This window comes from Toxotes jaculatrix, chromosome 13 (genome assembly GCF_017976425.1).
Source record: "Toxotes jaculatrix isolate fToxJac2 chromosome 13, fToxJac2.pri, whole genome shotgun sequence".
In the NCBI taxonomy this organism is placed as follows: Eukaryota; Metazoa; Chordata; class Actinopteri; family Toxotidae; genus Toxotes; species Toxotes jaculatrix.
Window position 1 is genome coordinate 3,182,022 of NC_054406.1, and position 19,735 is coordinate 3,201,756.

Here is a 19,735-nt window from a genome sequence, read left to right on the forward strand (position 1 = left end):
TCCGAGAAGATACAAGTAAGCGGACCATAATACCCATCGGTATCCCAGCCCAGATCCATAAAAATCCAAAAACAGAGAGATGTAAATCCGCTGAGGCACAGGCTCGATCCACGGAAGAAAAAGCCAAATACCGAGTCTCCTTTCTCCAGACCATCCCAGCGTCTTCACACACGGCTGTCCACAAACCTGGAAAGCATACGAAGAAAGGCCAAAGAACGACGGAAGGACGACGGATAAGAGAGACAGAAAAGTGAGACTAAAATAAAAAACAACGACCCCCAGGTCGACAGAGGACCATGTTTGTCCCCCTGCCGGTCCCCTTCGTCTTTCAGAGAACAGCGTCCGACTTCAGCGCCTGGAGACTCAAGTCCTCGCTGGCTCCGCGGTCCAGCCCCGGTAAGACGCCTTTTAACCGGTCTTCTTTTTCCACTGTGCACCTACACAAAGAATAAAACCCGGTCATTAGCTTTACTGTAATCTCTTTTCATTTCAAACATTTCCTCGCTTTAAATACAATTGTATAGGATTTTTTTTGTTATTTTTGTTTCATCTCAAATTTCCCTATAAACTTGTAGTATGGAAAGAAAAAAATACAGGTTTAGATCATCTACTTTTTACTTTTAATACTCTATATTTTACTAAATATGATGCAACACACAACTTGTACTGTATCAAGCAATTTTCCATATTTGAATGTTTTACTGGTCTGCAAAATAACCACTTTACAAACTTGTTTAACGTGTTATGGAGTCTTGAGGTGTAATTTCTGTAGGAAAAAAATTCTGCCAAGGGCTTAGGATGGTTTCACCTGTAGAAAAATTCAAATCAACGTGTCTTCTGAATTAGTAATGATTTTCTTCTTTGTTGCCTGATATTAATCAAACAAGTGCAACTGCATTCTGAGGTTATTTTACTCACTGAAAGGAAAATGTGAACACTAAATATCTTAGACCGGAGGTGCATCGTTTTTTTTCCACTTTTGTCTTTACCACTATATTTACCCTAAATGATAAAACTGAATCTGTTACCAAAAAAAGCAGAGCTTAACTACAATACTTACATGCATATAAATCAAAAATGTAAAAACACACCCAAAATTGGATGCATGAATATCTGGCTCATTAGCATCCATCACAGTCTCACAGAGGCGCCACACTCTCCTCCTCATCTTTTCCTCTTTCATTCGTGGCAATCCATCCATCTCAACCTCCGTCCCATCTGCCTCCTCTCCTGTCTCCTCACTCCTCTTCTTCAGTCTTTCTTGGTCAGGTTAGGGGGGAATATTCATTGTCATCTATCGATCAGAGGGTATTGATCTCTGACTGGGGCCGCATTGGGAAAACAGGAGTATCAAGTTGGCTGAGGGAGAAACTTTGGCTACACAGGAGACGATGTGAGAGGGAATGAAAGAGTGATAATTTCTGAGAGACTGAAATTCAAATGCAAGTTAAAATAAAGCTGACACAGTTGCACAGAAATACAGAAAAAGACACTTTAGTATTAAATTTATTCTGTAGTTTTTTTTTCTGCTGTTCTCTAATATTCCAGCAATTGGCCTCTCACTGAAGGGACTCACAGTGGCTCTGTCAATCAATACTTACTTACTCTAATGACCTTATCATGTCTTGATGCTATACTTTAATACCTCATGATCACTATATTATTGCTTTAGTTACTTGCTTAATGTGATCAATAATAACAGTCTGCTTTATGGTAATTTTATTTTTTCCTCCATCTTCAGTGGTATCACTGTAATGACTGTGTCGCCTGCCTGTGATCTTTGTACAGCACAGTGTCCATGAATTTATTATAGGGTCACTTGGATGTTATAGATCTGTGCAGCATTATGTTTTAGTCGAACTACAGCACAGAGATAATTTTAACTTGGTATTTTTTGTCGTGATGTTGACCACCTGCTAGAGGTCAAAGTTCACCAGATTTTATTTCACCTGCTTCTGTTTGCCTGAACACCTGTGGAGGTTTTAAAACTTTGCGACATGTCGGTCACTCTTTTAACATAAACCACATGCATGTGTGCTGAAGTGTGTGTGTGTGTGTGTTTGCAAATTTGAGTGGGGCTCTTAGAGGGTGACAGTGCTGGTGGCTCCCCTGTCCCGATCCCCACCGCCTAAATCCATCCAGGCGGAAATTTCAAATGACAGATGGGGGTAGGTGTGCATGCCGAGCCGTGCCGAGCCGTGAAGGGGTAATTCAGGCTATCACCTTAAGTAGGTGTCAGGAGGAGAAAAACGGTTGAGGTTTTAATGAGAGCTGCTTCTGGTGCCTTTGACAGGCGACATATAACCACCGGCTTCTGTTTGGGGGGGGGGGGGGTCAATTTCTGTGTTGGTCCTTTAAGAAATTAAAGTAAAAGACATGATGAGGGAACAAGGAGAAGAGGTGGAGGCTGGGGGCGAGGGAGGGAATGAATGATTGAATGAATAACTGAATGAGCGAGTGCATAAATGAATAGTAAATAAATGAGAAGGCTAAAGTATCAGTTAGCAAATTAACAGGTGAAAGAATCAGGAAATTGAATGAATGAAAGCGAGGGGGGGGGAGGGGGGGGGTGAAACAATGAATAAACAGTTGACTGCAGAAAAAAAAAAAAGGAAATAACTAAAGAAACCAGTGTGATAATGATGAATAAAATAATGATTGGGTGAAAACATCAGCTGTTTAAATATCAGTGGACAGACTAAAGGATGAATAAATGAGAAAGTAAATTATTTAACAAATAAATAGGTGAAATAAAATGAATGAATGAATGAATGAATGAGAGAGTCAGCAGGTCTTTTCTGTCTTCCACGTGTTTTTCCTCATGTGAGAAAATGAAGGGGTCAAAGTGCCTGCATGGGCTGCTTTTTTTATTTAAACATGTTGGTGTGATAAGCATCCAATACACACGAGAGAAAGAAACTGCGTACAAGAGCAAAGGCCAGCACTCATCCCTCCTTTCCCCTTCTGTGTTTTTTTTCCCTTTTCTCCGTCTTTCATCCTTAATCTCTGGAGAGAAAGAAACTCAGAATCCTCTGTTTCCCTCTCTCTCTCTCATTTCTGTGAAGTATTCACTTGACACGAAAGCCTTTTCAGTAAAATGCAAACTCTGCTCTCTTTCTCTCTCCCCCTCTTTCTTTCTTTCTGTCTCTCTGTGTCTGGTTCCCTATGGACCGGGAGGTTGTTGAATTGGATTTGCCTGGTGTGGTTTGGCCGGGCCCCATAAGCCACTTTAGCTAAGTCTGTTACCCACAATTCTCTGTCTCTCTCTGATCTGCGCCTTTGACCAAGGTGTGCATGTGTGCATCTGTACGATTGCCTGCACCTGTAAGTGTGTGTGTGTGTGTGTGCACACATATCTGGGTGTGTTTGCGTTAGTGTGAGCGGAGACGGGGTGTCAGAAGTCTAAGATGAGGTGAGCGAGGTTCTGTGGAGAAGGAAAGAGAGAGAGAGAGAGAGAGAGAGGTCCTAAACAGCAGACGCTAGCAGACAGTGGCTCTATAGTGGATCTAAACTGAGGGCTTATGGGTTTTTTGTCAGCTCGACTTTTTAAACACTACAGTGTTGAGCCCGCTGTCCTCAGCTCAGCTGGGCCTAAGACTCTTCACCACAGTAAACGCCTTTAAAACTGTCAAATTAGATTTTTTTCTTCTTCACATGTTTTATGTTTTCATGCTTTCACGTCTTCATTGCTTGATAATATATTTTTGTACAAAATCCTTAATTTGAAGGTAGTAAACTATCCTACACCGTATTAACTGCTAACACTGAATGAAACCTTCTAGTTTTTTTTTGTTTTTTTTGTCCTACATCAGTCTAAATGCTGTTTTAAAAGCTCCCTCTATTAATGGAAGTATTATTACCATGAATGGAAATGAAAGTCCAAATATCAGACTTTGTAAGCTGCCTGAGTACAAAAAAAAAAAAAAAAAAAATGTCAACAGGCCTATTGGAATAACAGAAAACCTCGACTGATCAGATCGTGGCACTTGTTCTCTGTGAAATTTCCCTTCACCCAAACCACTTGACAGTGCTGCTCTATGAATACAAACATTTGTATGGAGAGTGGATTCGTAAGGTCATGTAATATGCAGAAAAAACGCATCAGGTTTACAGCTCAAGTGCTTTTAGTGAATAAATGTATTTTAACCACGTGAGGAAATTCCGGCTTATTATCATAATGGTGTGGTTGAGTAAAGAAATCATGTCTCCAGAATCAAAAGTCTATGCATTGATTTAAAAAAAAAAAAAAAAAAAATTAAGATGTACAGTAGAAATAGACCAGAGTTGCAAGGAAGGCTCTATGTATTTTTATTTTTGTAAGACTTACTGTTTCAGTTGTAGCTATTCAGGTGAACACATGCTGTAACTAAGAGGACGTAAATGTGATCTTACTGTTAAACAGTTTTTTTGCTGAACAAGAGTGAACATCAGGAAGTGGCTGAGGAATGGAAGTGAACAGTATTTCTCAGTAAACTCTCCTTAGTCCCAGAATCTATTTCCTCCTCGAGTTATTTCTTGTATTAATACGCTTGTGAAAATCAGCCATGTAAATTCACCGCTTAAGAGCGGAGACTGATGTTTCTTAGCTCATTTTCAGCATCAGATCTTCGACTCAAAGACTCATAAAGCCTCTTTTTTTGTGCAGCTCAGAGATCTGCCCAGACAGTGTCTTCTGCTGTGTGGTTTTCAGTGGTCAGGCAGGGTGGAAAGGGACCTGTAGCTGCTGCTGCTGCTGCTGCTTTGTCCCTGCTCTGCACCACAACAAAGGAAATCTAAATGCTCTTTTATTTTATGTACAGTGCAGTAAAAATCTCCAGGGCCCGTATAAAACTGAGAGCTGTCAAATTCACAGAGAGCAGGCACGTGTCTGGATTGAGAGGCATGGTTTATTTATGTTGGCTACTCCAAGAGGCCTCTTATCCAAGCTTTGGTTATTAAGCACATTTTCATTTTATGTCATGTTCATTTTATTCTCTGGTCAAGCCTGTTTGTTCTACTACCTGCTCTTGTTGTTAGTTTACTTTTACACACAGTAGTAAAACATTAGCGTATGATGAAAAATCAGGATTCATGATCAAACAAAAACAGCTGTGTAAAAAGATGTTTCATGCAGGTGGTATTAAAAATACAACAAAGAGAACAAGCAAAACAAACAAACAAAAAACAAACAAAAAGAAAAATCTTGTGATGTTGAATCCAAATTACCACAGCAACAACACTGTGGAAGATACTGAAACAATAAGTCCACAAAGCACCAGTATTCTGTTCTGTCCTGTTTTATTCTATTCTGCTGTTAAACAGCAGTGCAGAGAAACTTTTATTGCAGAGTTCAAAGCACAAACCTTCAGCCCACACACACTATCACACACACATACACACACAGATACACAGACACACACACACACAGTGCTCCGTGCTGCTCGATAACTACCTCCTCTCACACCCAGGATCTTCACCTTGCGGTGCCCAGGAGGGGGTGGTTGTGTCTGGGCCACACCAAACTGGGCCTAAGCAAAGGCCCCTGTGCCTGGATTAATTGGCTGTGTGTGTCTGTGTGTTTGTGTATGAGCGTGTGTGCAACAGTATGTATAAGCAGGTATTTGTGTTTGAGAAAGGAAGGAAGGCAAAGAATTTGTTCAGGTTGTGAGCACCATTTCTTTATGTGCCTGTGCTTATGTAGTTGTATATGCAGTAGGTGTGCGTGTGTTTTTGAATGAGCGTATGTCTGAAAGCATGTGTGAAAGAGTGTGTATGGGAAGGAATTCGGACTATGTCTGTGTGCGGTGCTGTTGTTGTACTGCATGGCTGCTGCAGTGTGCAGTTGTTTGGGTGTATGAAGAGAAAATGTATGCATTTTTGCTTATTTGTGGGTGTGTGTGTGTGTGTGTTGTCTGTGTGTGTGCGTGTTTATGTGTGTGTGTGTTGTCTATGTGTGTGAGAGAGAACGGGGGGGTTGTAACCTGCCCTGTGTGTGAGCAGGCAGACAGGTAGACGATTCAATAATTGCACGTTGAGGTCAGTTATGGATCTTCCCGGCATGTGTGGTTTATCTGGAAACCACAAGCAGCTCATAGCTGCCCATTGTGTGAGTGGTTTTAACCTTCCACCGCTATTGATTAGCCAGCATTGACTACTCTCCCGCCACCCCATTTGTGTGTGTGTGTGTGAGTGTGTGTCTGATGTTTATGTGTGTATGTGAGAATGTGTGGCTCCAACGTGTGTGTGGGTGGACTGGTTTGTGTAAATGTGTGTGGTGACATGAACGATTGCGGTGGATGTGTAGGAATGCGAGAAGGTGTGTGCACGTCAGGACACCTGCTTCTGTGTGTGTGCACTCTGTGTGCGTGCGTGTGTGTGTGTGTGTGTGTGTGTGTGTGTGTGTGTGTGTGTGTATGGATCAGATTTTAAAAGGGGCAGCGTTGCTGGTGAGTCCCGGTGCTAACGTGATTGTGAATGACAAAGCGTCCAGGCAGGTTTGTTAGCTCCATAATGGGGAATCAATAGACACAACACAGATGTCAATACAACATGCTTTATTGCGTTAAGCTGCCTCACCCCCACCGTGGGCTCTGCGCACACACACACACACATACACACACAAACTCTATCTGAGGATGTATCGGCTCTGAAACACACAAACGTTCACACAAAATATGTAAAGGCAGCCACCGCGTACATGAACACGCACATGGACTGTAAAAGCAGTTTGTGAGGTGCGTCTACCTTTACACACTCGTACGCACACTCTTTTGACACCTGCGGTATGTATTTATGTGCCTCACCTGGACATGGATCCATACGTTCTGCACAGCCACTGCACAAGGTTTCAGTTTCATTGTGCTTTTAGTAAAAGTTTATGTTATTTTACACAAACGATATTGACAAATAAGATCAAATCCGTTTTCCTTGAGCTGCGAGTTTACGTAGTCTGTTGCTGTTCATGCTAAAGAGGTCGCCTGTGTTTATTTATCTATTTACAACTTTATTCAGATTAAGAAAAAACACACACACTTGGAAATAATTGTCTTTTTCTTAACACAGTGTGACTTCTTAGAGAATTGATTCATCAGGATAAATACAGTAATTAAACATGAAGGATTCAACACATTACTTTCTGTGAACATACAGTAACATTATTAAAGGCAAATGTAAACGCCTTCACAGTTACTATATATACAGGACAATAGAAGAGTCATATCTGTGTGTGCGTGTGTCATAAATATGTTGACATGTGTCATTTTTGCTGCCTTCACACACACGTGCTGTCAAACACACATAGACCTTTGTGTGCAGCGGTGAATACGCACACACACGCAGACTTTTTGTCTTTGTCGCACATAGATGATACAATCATTTCGCACCATGGACACTACCTGCTGTGCAAATATGAAACACACACTTCCCACACGCTCACGTTCAGCCAAACACCTGAACTCTGCTTCCCCTCCGCTGCCGTCTGTATGTCGGTCCATTCAACCAGCTCAAACTGTCACTGTTACCGTAGAAACATTCATAGGTCATTAGACACACACATATAGAAGGAAAGGAATCAAGGTAAACACTGTCCTCCTCCACACACACACACACACACACACACACGCAGCCTCCATTGGACAGCCATCTTTGTCTTGTGCTCTTGATGGTCACAAAGACCATTAAGGGCTAAATTGGCTGTACTCAGGCTATATTTGACTGCCCTGTGTGTCTCGCTGTCTTTGGCTATGTAATCGGCAATCATATGTAAGTGTGTGTGTGTGTGTGTTTGTGTGTGTTTGTGGTCATTTGTGAGTACAATTCCAACATGTCTGGGCATGTAAACATGAGTACCTGTGTACTTACTGAGTACTTTATTTCTGGTGTGTGTGTGTGTGTGTGTGTGTGTGTGTGTGTGTGTGTGTGTGTGTGTGTGTGTGTGTGTGTGTGTGTGTGTGTGTGTGTGTGTGTGTGTGTGTAAAAATGGTGTTTCCCTGATGGCTCGTCTCAGTACTTGTGTATATGTGTGAGTGTATATATACAGGCCAGTGTCCATTTTACACCGCCGCTAAATAATGAATCCTGGACACAGCAGGGGACCTTTTTTGGTTTAACACCAATGCACACCCCTAATCGAATGCACTCAGCGTGTGCTGCCCCTTTGTCCGACAAGGTGTCCGTCGATAGGCTTTCTCCTCGGCGCACATAAACGCCATAAAGGACCCCGTGCCTATTCATTCGTCTCATAGCTCACATTCCTTCTCTTCTCACTCCTCTCCATCCTTCCTTTCACTCCCTCCATTTCAGTAATTCCCTGCCTTGGTGTGTTTGGCCGGAGGAACAGAAGGTAGAAAGTACAGGGAACATGAGGGCGAGAGTGAAAGTGAGGGGCCCGGAGGCTGTTTGACTGATTAGTGGCTGGTCTGGGGTCAGGGCTACTGCTCACCTTCTAATTAAGCAGAATAATTAAGTGTCACAAGAATCAGTGGTGTATCACCACCAGTGTGTGATCTGTACGTCTTTGGCCTGGGACCTTTGGTCTGTCTGTCCACGAGCTTCCATAGAAATCTGTCGGTCAGTTTTTCAAACGTTTTACTGCCTGGAAAACAAACCAGTCAACTTTGCTAATGGTAAAACACTGTATATGCTTCAGAGCAGGGAGAGTTGATCAGGAAGTAAATTTCAGGCTTGTGTTGAAGCACAATTTCTTCTTCTTTACATGTTTAAAGAACTTGTATAATGTACGTGTGTAATGTTATGTTCTGTGTGTGTGTGTGTGTGTGTGTGTGTGTGTGTGTGCGCGTGCTCGTCTGTTAGCTAATGTCCATCACTGCCTGCTTCTGGTGTGTGTAATACAGAAGTGCTGGTCTTTTGTGTGAACCTGAAGGCAGTGATCTTGTTCCCCTGCTTGCATGAATAGAGAGAACGGGGCTTAGGAAAAGCTCCCGTCCTCCGTCACACGTCTCTGACATAATGAAGCCGGTGCGTGATCTCACACGTAACATTTGTGTGAAAGTGCGAGTAAGCTCGTCTTGATACACGCTCCTGCCATCTCAAAGCTGTACGACTTTTTTTTTTATAGAGATTAAAATGACAAAGCTCTGGATAACCAGAACGGTGTGTGTGTGTGTGTGTGTGTGTGTGTGTGTGTGTGTGTGTGTGTGTGTGTGTTTTCCTGTGTCAGTGTGCCTGAGTACACACTCCTCTCTGAGTGTTTGCATGTTTATGTGTGCCACTGTAATGTAATCTCGCCGTTTGCAGCGCCGCAGGGACGTTTTATGCTCGCCAACATAGTTTGTATCGAATAAACCGCACACAGAGAGCCAACGCGTGTCCTTTGTACGGCCCTTTTGCATGTCTGCAACTCTGTGTATCTGTATGTGTGTGTGTGTGTGTGTTCCTAGGCAATATGAATCCCCACAGCCAACAATGCTTTTCTTCCCGCCGCTGATACATTTAGCTAATAAAGTCGGATGACAAAAGTGGGGCTAGTTAGATTGGATTCCACCTCTTTTGTCTCCTCTCTCCCCCCGTCCGTCCCCTTGGCTGGTGGTCAGCGCTGTTTTGGGGGGAAGAGAGGAGATTTAGACCCCCAATTTAATTTAGCGGACAGGAGTTATGGTAATGAACATGGGGGAGAGAAAAGGGGGCGTGTGAGGAGATGGGGGGCGGATAGGAAGGAGGGGCGGGGGGGCCCTATTTACCTCAGGAACACTACGTCCTTCCTCTCTTTCTCCCCCCGACCCCTCCTTCCCTTCAGCCTGTCTTATTGAGGGACCAGCGGTGACTGTGAAAGGTTTTTAGCAAAAAACATAATATCATGCAGGATGGATAGGTGGATGGAGGCTGTGGGGGGGGGGGGGCTGTATGTATGCACAGAGACAGAAGTAAAGTGACAACAATAGAGGATGGAGAGAGAAAGGAGGGGTGGGGGGCGGGGTGGGTGGACAGGCGCTGCGTCCGGCCGTTTTTAATAAATCTGAGTGCTCTGGTTAGTGCTTCAATCTTCTGTACTCAACTAACCCCCTACCCACATTACACACAAACACACTTTCAGATACATACATGCACTTACTCCCTGTGACTCATTTTCACCCACATATGCTGTCGCCAGACTACAAGCTCAAGGGCTTTCAGAAGGTGTTTTCGGCAGACTGCACGGCTGATCTGGGCACAAGCGTATGAAAAACAAAAGCGTTAGCTTTTCGTGTTTGGCGCTCTAATATTAATTCAGATTTATTTTTTCTTCTTCTTTTGAACTTTTGCTTTGTTGACAGTCTTCTTCAAACCCCCCCCCCCCCCCACCCCGCTCTCAATACCCTGCAGTACTATAGATGTGCAACAGACTAAGAGCAGTGTGAGGCAGTGAGATGTTCACCTCAAGTACCTGGACGGGCTGTATGTGCTGCATCTAATGCACACTGGAATCCACTGTGGATGCTTTTTGAGTGCCTTGCAAGTTAAAACAAAAAAGTTCATGCTAACACTAAAAAACGGCTGCTGGCTATTGAACCTCACATTTCTGGGTCCGTTTTGACGTTTGAAGGTGTAATTTTCTTATTCGTCACAGCTAACCTGGTGTCACGTGTCACGTAAAGACATCTCCAGCAGCTACAGTGGAGTGTAATAGCAGGAGTCTTTCACCTGTCTGAAACATTAACGGTAAACGTCAGGTGCTGGTCGCAGATTTTTTGCATATGACGCTCAGGTCTCTCTGGACTGAAAGCTGTTGCTGTTTTTATGACGATTGCAGGCACTCTGGGAAATGTAGGAAGAAATCTGATTTAAGTAGCAGTCAGTTTAAGGAAAGTGGGAACATTACACCACTTCATCACGTAATAGCCCCTGTAATTCACAGCTCAGCTCATTGGTATTTAACAGTGTAAGAGTGTGAGAGAGTTGGATATTGCTGTAAATCAAGTTCACCTGAAGTAGCTCGGATTTACAGCTGCATACAGGATTTTCCCTGGTGGGATACTGGCTGAACCATCTCTGATCTACACCTACACGTCTTTAACTATAGATGAAAATATGACAGAAACATATTGCCTGTTTGATTAGAAAGGTTACCTAGCAACCAAAAGGTTACTGGTTCAATGTGGGCTGCAGACATTACACTGATACTTAAAGCTTGTAAACTGCCTCTGAACAGAAGAACCTAACCTGCGTGACATGCTGTATTTCTAACATGAAGCTCTTCGGACTTATGTGGGAATTTGTTAAGGAGCAGAAGAAGCGGGAAACTTGGAGTCAAAAATGGTGAGAATGAAAGGTGCGTGTAAAACCACATCCTGTGGGCAGAAACAGCAGGTTTTTGATCAATGTACTGTTTTCCTTTTATGAAAAAGGGACAGATTTGAAGAGCAGGCTCCATATTCAAAGCCGTAGTCTGTAGCAGTTTTGAACACATAATCGTCTTCACACTCTGTGGCTCCAATCTCTCCCACATACAGTACACACACATTTACTATATCAGATAAAGGAGCGAAAAAACTCCTTTTTCTTTACCCTTTTTTCTCTCCTCCCAGCTCTCCTCCTTATCACTGCCCCCCCTCCTATTTTCTTTTTTATCCTTTTATTATCCTCTGCTTTTTTCCTTCAGCAGAGGAGTGCTCAGTCCAGAAATGAAATTAATCTGTTGTACTACACCCCTCCCTCCTTCCTCCCTCCTTCCTCCCTCCTCCTCCTCCTCTTCTTCCTCCCTGCTTTCCCTCCTCCTCCCGCATCTCAATCTCATTCTCTCTTTGCTCTGTGGGGAGGATTGGACTCGTCACTTTAACCTCTTCATATTGGATATGAATCTGTTAGCCTGCCTGCCCCTCTCTCTAACACTCCCCATTTCAATCCACATAGTTCACGCACACACACTAATACACACACACAAAGGCACTGTCACACTTATTTACACACATGCATGCACACGCGCACACACACACACTGTGGTGAACATAAGCATGCACAGACACTGTACTCACATGCACTTCATTCCACTCAGGTATCTAAACAAATCTTTTGACAAATCCCAATCCTCACACACACACACACACACACAAACGTTGACATCTCTGACAAACCGTCCTCCGGCGGGTTTCTCCCGGTGCTTCAATCAAAGCCATTGATATGAATCTGGGCTTTTTTCTCCGTGCTGGCAGCAGCAGCAATATAGCAGCTGTACTTTTTAGCAGCTACACATCTTTCATCAGGGCCTGTGCCTGGAAAATAGCTGTTTACAGCAGCCCCCACCCCCTCTTTTATTCCTGCCACTTCTACATAGAGACAGGCGATATTGCCGGATTTTAGCTTCGGCCTTGGCTGAACCACCCTGCCTTATTAGTGGGGATATCGAATGAATGAGAGAGGCTTCATACTTCATATGAAAAAGGGAGGCAGAGGGAGGTGCGGGGAGGAGAGGGAGGCAGAAATGGGGGATGAGGGAGAGAAATGTGGGGAGTGAGCGAGGCTCTCCTTAATGGTTCCCCCTCGGGGTTTTAGCGGCCGTGCGAGCTGGTGCAGCCACATACAGTCATAGCAGTGAAATGGGACAGGTGAAGATCCTCTCCCTCCTCCTCCTCCTCTCTAAAGAGTGGTATGAATATGGTAAATCCGCTGTCCGCTTGGCGGCATGATTCTCTCCCAGAAAATGGCCCTGTGTCTGCGTCCCTCGGGGGTATAAGCTAAGGAGATTCTGCATTTAGGCCCAGCACTCACTCCCTTTCTGTTCTCTGGGGGTTTGAAAGGGCCCCAGCCTGGCCCAATCCTCCTATCTATCTCACCACCGCAGCAGCAGCAGCAGTGATAGCACACAACACAGCAGCTCAGCTTAAACATGGTGGCTGGAGCTGCACGGCTATCGCTATCTGGATGCATGGCTTTTACATTCACGCATACACACACACACACATGCAGAGCCTCTATCCATGTCAGTGTCTCGCTGACTGAGTGAGGTACATTTAGCTAGTGTTCGCCTGAGGCAGTGAGGGATCACCGATGACCATCGTCATGTACTGTTACACACTCGCGCACACATATACACACATACGCGGGGTTGTTTTGTGCTACCAGCTCTGCAGCTCCAGTCTTGTCGGGGTCAGAGAACACGGTTGGATGGCAGCTCATTCAGACAGTCTGTCAGTCATCCATTACTGGAGAAGACAAAGCATTCAGTTTATTTGCACCCAGTTGGCCTCCATAGTAGAGCTGGGAAACACTGACACAATCAAACAGCATAATGTTCATGACTCAGTACTTCAGTGTCAGAAATCATAGCTTATGGATGTGATTATTGGCTCTTTTGCAGAGTATTAAATCTAAACAGCGTGTGGGCAATATGATCTCTGAGGGGGAAAAAAGATTAAAGTGATTATTGGTCAAATATCACGTAAGTTCAGCTTAACTGTGATGGAGCCTTTAAGACTGGAAATAGACAACATTTGAGGTGTATAATAATTATAATATCCACAATATAACAGTCATTACATCATGATATCTCCATTAAATTGATATATCTCCTCCTTTTACTCGGCAGGTAATTAAGGTTTTCATGCAATATACAGCCTGCGTGTAAATCTTAATGACCCAGGCTTGTAAAATTAAACATTTATTAGGGTCAGGCGGAGGAGTGATAGAAATTTGGTATCTTGCCCAAGGACACATGACCCGTAGGAGGAATCAATCCTGTGAACTCTCAGATGAGGGACAGTTTCTCTAATCAGCTGACAAATACTAGTAGGAGGTGCTGGGAGACAGAACCTGAGCTGAAACCTACTGATAAAGAGTCTGAATTGTTGTGATCACTTGGAAATTTGAAATAGACACTTATTTGTTTAACCTAATTAATTTTGTAATGTAATTTGATAATAAGCTTTGGTTTAAAAAAAATAAATAAACTGCCCAAAAAGGATTTTGTGCATTTGAATATCATCAATGATCAGAGTGGTCCCTGTGTTCATCACAGCAGTTTGCACCAATGTTAGCATCTGAATTTAGACATGCTAAAATATTGATACAGATGTCTTCAGTGTGTTCATTCATCTGAGTTGAGGCCTGAGTGTGTGTGTGTGTGTGTGCGTGTGTGTTTTGAAATGGGCTAAAGTGTGTGTGGGCGTCTGTGTGTGTGTGTGTGTCCGAATGTTTTTGTCCTTCAGCTGTGGCACATGTGAGCCTAAGTGTGTTTGCATTGTGCATCTGCCCATGTGTGTGTGTCCATGCATAAATGTGTTTATGTGTGTTCATTTCCCAGCCCCCCACACGCCCTCCTTCCTCCTGGTTCGGGGGGGGGGGGGGGGGGGGGGGGCACAGGGGTCCGAGCGCCCAGCGGCTCACGTCATCTCGAACCCCCTCCTCATCTCCTTTGTCTGCTCGTCAGTTAGGGAGCGGTCTGTGCAGGACCTGGGGATGTGGGGGGTTGACCTTTACCCTTAGCCCCCTAACCCCGCCCCTCTCCGTTGCTGCGGCGATTCATATGCAAGCGACCCGTCACCCGCCTATTCTTCTCTTTCATCTGTCCACGCCTGGCCAGGCTGTTGTGTCACGTCTCAAGTTCAAGTCCCGGGACAGACCAGGCCATCCAGGGCCAGGCCAGGCCACAGCAGACCAGACCTGGCAGGCGGCGGGGACTGGGGGAGGGAGGGGAACCAGTGTTTGGCTGCTCATTTTTTATCGGGGGTCAGCGAGAGACGGTCAGCCAGTGTTTTGGGGATGGGCCGGGGTCATACACTGGGGTCAGCCTCACTCTGACAAACATGTCTGTTGTTGCTGGGATTTAATCTGTTGTTGACCCTGGAAATGAAAAAGTTGTTTTTTTGTTGATTAAAGTCGTATTTAAAATACATTAAGTATTTCAGGATGATATTGGTGAAGTCTAAACAAGGGAAAACTGAGTTTCATATAAAATCTCTCATCTTTTATTATTATAAAGATTTCAAGGCTCCATATACAAAAAAAGTCCTACCCATACTTGACATTGCTCTCAGTTGTGTTATTTTTGTTTTGTTTATTTTTAGATTGACTCAGTTGGAGGGTGGACTGTGCATCATTAAAACTAGGGCAGCTTTTCACCTTTAAAAATCTTAAACCGTTCTGTTTTTGTCAAGAGGCTCCATTGTAACCTTCATCGAGGGGTCCGCTGTGGGGGGTTGGTGCTGCGGTCTCGGGGTCAGGGTCAAGGTGGGTGGGGCCCCGGTCAGCTAGCCAGACGGACGCACAGACGGTGGACTTGACATTGAGTGGATGAGTGGATTAACAGGATTGGGAGGCTCCTTGTGTTTAAGTGTATTGTCATTGAGGAAGGCTGGAAAGTGATGGTTTTGGCGAGTAAGTGTTGTATTAGATTGTGTTGGGCAGAGGATTTAAATGTGTGTGTGTTTGAAGGATTTTTAAGGGTCCTGGAAATTAATGTCTCTCATCCAGTTTTTATTTGTGTTGCAGGAAGTGACAGAGTCTTTTGTTGCGTTTGGAGCTCAGAGCTCTCCCGGCTGTTATATTTTTACATGAGCGGACTAATTTATTGTTTTCAGTGGAGAGCCAAACTAATCAAAATACCTTATAGTATATACACTGACACCTTATAGTATATCCACTGACAAATGAAGTGTATATGAGAACACACACACACACATATCTACACACACGCAGCGTCCTTCAATTTGTGCTGAATGAATGCGATGAATGAACCATCTACTAACAGTAACTAAGCTTTCATTAAACTGAGAAATACCTCCATTGTCCCAGCGCAGCACTGTTAGCATGCAGAGGACAAGCTGAGATGAATAAACACTCACTCAGTGCAAAATAATGAAAAAAAAATCTTCGCATTATACAGCGCACATTCCTCAAACATTATCCTTAGAAAACATACAAATATGTTGGGGGTTTTTTTGTTTGTTTCTTTTTTTTTCATGGAAAAGAAACATTCCTTGAGGAGATGCGGAGCTTCACAAAGTCCAAGGATACATTAAGTGGAAAGACAATTTTTTCAGGCATCTGACATTTAACCCACTGCTTGTGTTTGTTGCATTCTTACTGATAATGGGCTGGAGTTTGTTTTGAAAGCATCCCAATTGACAGTTGATTGAGCTGGCCTGAAGGTTATGCAGTAAATGGAGGATGGCTTGCCCTCCAAGAGCCAAAGCTAGCCAGCTGGTAATGGTTGCCTGAGACGTATGTAGTCATTGCACTTTGTTTATTTTTTTCACATGAGCGTATGCTGTGTGGTGAGGATAGAGAATTACTGCGACTCGAACTTTCAACAGAGAAATGAGAGGAGTTTATTTTATAACGACGTTTAAATTTTAATGGTGACCCGTGCCTGTCTTTCTTGTGTACATATTTTTCTGTGTTCGTTTGTATGTATTATGCATATCTGTGTGTCTGTTTGTGGCCTGTCTCTATAACTGACAGTCGCAGTAGCAGTTTAAATTGCTCTTTTTAAAGAAGTTTAAAAAGAAGTTTGACTAAATTGGGCCTACACATTGCAGAAATTTTGACTCACCACTAGTTGAAATCTTTATCTTTGATGGTTTTCACGCCTCAAAGTACAGCTAATCTGCGTTTGCTGGAGAATTGTGTTCTTTGAAAAGCTACTGCATTAATAACATCATCAGACCCACAAACTGAGACTAATCGAAGGTAGGATGAAACTGTGACTAAAATATCGGTCCAACCTGAGTGGAAACATTGATCCTGTCAGAGCTTGTTGGAATTATTTTGATTAGTTTGGACACTTTTTATGCTGGCAATCAGCACTTCTTGTATCGCTTGTTTGACTGAAGCTGTCTGTGAGCTCCACTGACACTGTGTGTGTGTGTGTCCAGTGCATTTCTCTCTGGCCTCTAAGTCACACACTATATATTCGCATTTGAAAGTCCAACACTAAAACTACATATTTAGCTTCTGTAAAAAATCTACAGTTTTAGAAAATGACCCATATCGCAAGTAAAAATTCCCACTGTCAAAAAAGAAAGAAATTTATTATTACATTTTTTCTTTGATACGAGATTCTTTACCTTGGCTTCACCTGCCTTACAATGCTTTATGAAAAGCCACAAACTGTTTCATGTCTTGATTCTCGTAAAAAGTCAGTAGTGGGAATTTGTGAAAGGTTTCGTATTTGGCAAATGTTAGTTTTTTGTACACTTGTGGTAAATGTTTGATGTGAGGTACCTTTTTTTTCCCCAGAATTGCTGCATCTCTGTACTGTTTGGTAGTATCTTTATCTTTTGTGTGTCCTCGGTCCTACACTGGATAGGTGTGTGATGGCTGGTGTGATTACAGGTTACAGTTATTTTAGACCCATATATGTCATATATGCAGTCAGCTGGTGGTTTAAAATGATTGGAACATGGGAGGCACAGGGGATTCAGTTTATGTATTTGGAAAAATTGCACTGCTGTCCAGAGAAATCTGTGTAACTGGTAATTTTGCCATTTTTCCTTTTGCTTGCTTGAAATGAAAGTTTGTTGTTTATTTAGTAAGTGAGATATATAAACCATGAAAGTTAATACCCAGTTTCAGAAAAATTTAAAATCTTTTCTCTGATCCAGAATTTTTTTCCTTTTTTTCTTTTTTCTTTTTTTTTGGAAAAACAGTTTTTCCCCGACAACGATGATATGCAGTCAGCGCTGACAGAAGCATGCAACCTGTCATTGATGGCAATTGCCACTTTTGTCTTCTGTTCCTGAGTGGTGAAATCACTATGTTCCAACTTGACGGTTTTCTCCCTTCAGTACTGTGTTTTTACCTTTATATTGATAAAATTGCACACGGAACATATATTATTATTTACTTGAATATGTGTAAAATGAAAAAAATACCTCTTTATTGAAACGTGATTCCATGATTCCAGCTTATTTTTATTGTATCTTCCTCACTTCTCTCAACATTAGCCAGCATCAAATGTATTGGTCACCAGTGGCTACTCTCAGGCTTAATAACAATCTGGAAAACAGGAAAAATCCAATAGAGCTGCTGCAGCCGTAGTTGAAGGTAAGGCAGCTTGAAACGGCTCGCTGGTGTTACAGCCAGAATCTGGGATACAGATAAAAAAAAAAAAAAGACAATTTTTCTCATGTGGTTCAGCAAAATAATGATCAAATACTGTCTGTTAGGTCTTTTTAATGAGCTAATGTTTTATTAAGACATAACAGTTGTCTTAAGTTTTCTTCAGATATTGGCATTCTGTCCAAATCCCTCCACACACACCCTCCGCTCTCTCTTCCTCCCTCGTACACACACAGATTAGTTAACAAGGTTGGTACTGTATAAGCTTGGAAATGGCAGATGACCCAAACACACACACACACACACACACGTATACATATCAGTGCATCCTCCACACCTGCTTCCTGACTTTTTTCTCTCCCCTCTCCTTCCCTCTGGAAAAAAAATGAGGGGGAAAAATGGAAAGAGAGAAAGGTGGTGGGTGGGTTTGGTGAAAGGACAGAGAGAGAGAGCGAGCACTGGTCAGAGAAAAGAGAAAGTGAGAGAGAGAGAGAGGGGAAGGGATCAGAGAAAGGAAGGGAGAGAGATGGCTCTAAGAATAAAAGGAGAGGAGGTGAAGATGAGTACTAAGAGAGTGGGAGACAGAGAGAAAAAGGGAGTGAGGGCGGGTGGGCGACAGACAGACAGACAGACAGCGAGGCATTAAAATTCATGGCCTTTTTTATTTTCCGTGCTGAAAATCAATACTGTCTACTATGGATGAGGTGAGATGTGGACAACAGCGGTTGCTGGCCAAAGCAGGGGGGAGGGAGGGAGGGGGAGAGCGAGAGAGAGTGAGAGAGAGAGAGAGAGAGAGGAGGGTGTCGTCAATATTAGCAGTGACACAGCCACTGCAGGCCAAGGTAGTGTTAGAGAGGAGAGAGAGCCACCGGGGGGATGGGTGGCGTGTATAGATATATGTGTGTGTGTGTGTGTGTGTGAGTGTGTGTGTGTGTGTGTGTGTGTGTGTGTGAGTGTGTGAGTGTGTGAGTGTGAGTGTGTGTGAGAGCGGGGGGTAGGGTAAGGTTCATTACATCTGACCAGCAGAGCTTTTGGCCAGCGTAGCAGCAGCAGGCCTTTTGTCCAAAGGTCCAGACACACACACACACACACACACACACACACACACAGATGGATGGACTGATGGATATTACCCCTCTTTCCCATTGTAATTTACAACCCCCTCAGAAGCTCCATCATTTAGACGATGGTGTGTTTGACTAATGTCTGGCAGATGTTCTAACGCTACACACCAACTATTGTCGCAGGGCCGGGGTCAGTTCTCTTCTAATTCAGGAAATGGAGATTCTTCTGCGCTCAAAAACTATAAATCTTGCACCATGAAAAGGCTTGTCCCTTCCAGGCTCTGTGGTTATTACATTAGTTTCATTTTACACTTTAACTGCATGCACAGGCCACCAAGCCTGTACTGTGCATGTCAGCCTTCTGAACAATGTGGAGGGCATGCATTTTGTCTTTTAGTCGAGTTACAGAAACACAGGCAGTCCAGAAGCTGAGAAAAACCGTACAGTGTAGAGCCCTCCAGATAATTCTTTGGTTTAAATTAATTTTTTTTCTGTGTTCTGTAGTATCCTTGATAATGTTTGTGGAGCATCGGAGCACCAAAGAGACCATAAACACAGTAAATGATCCTCAAGGGCATTAAGGCGTATTAAGTATTAAGCTGATGTCAGGTTAGTATTCATACTGTAGAGTAGAGAATGAACACAAAACCACAAAGATCATCTTCTGTTTTTCTTTATATTTGATGGGATTGGTCAGACTG

At 43.3% G+C, this 19,735-nt stretch overlaps 1 protein-coding gene across 1 annotated transcript in view; it reads left to right on the forward strand.

Annotated features, from left to right (window-relative positions):
• The first annotated feature begins 296 nt into the window (after positions 1–296).
• Positions 297–19,735, forward strand: part of LOC121192169 (POU domain, class 2, transcription factor 2) — a 53,448-nt gene continuing 34,009 nt past the window's right edge. The window contains exon 1 of the mRNA XM_041053745.1: positions 297–396. Within this exon, the coding sequence (XP_040909679.1) occupies positions 297–396 (100 nt within the window). The remainder of the gene's footprint in view (positions 397–19,735) is intronic.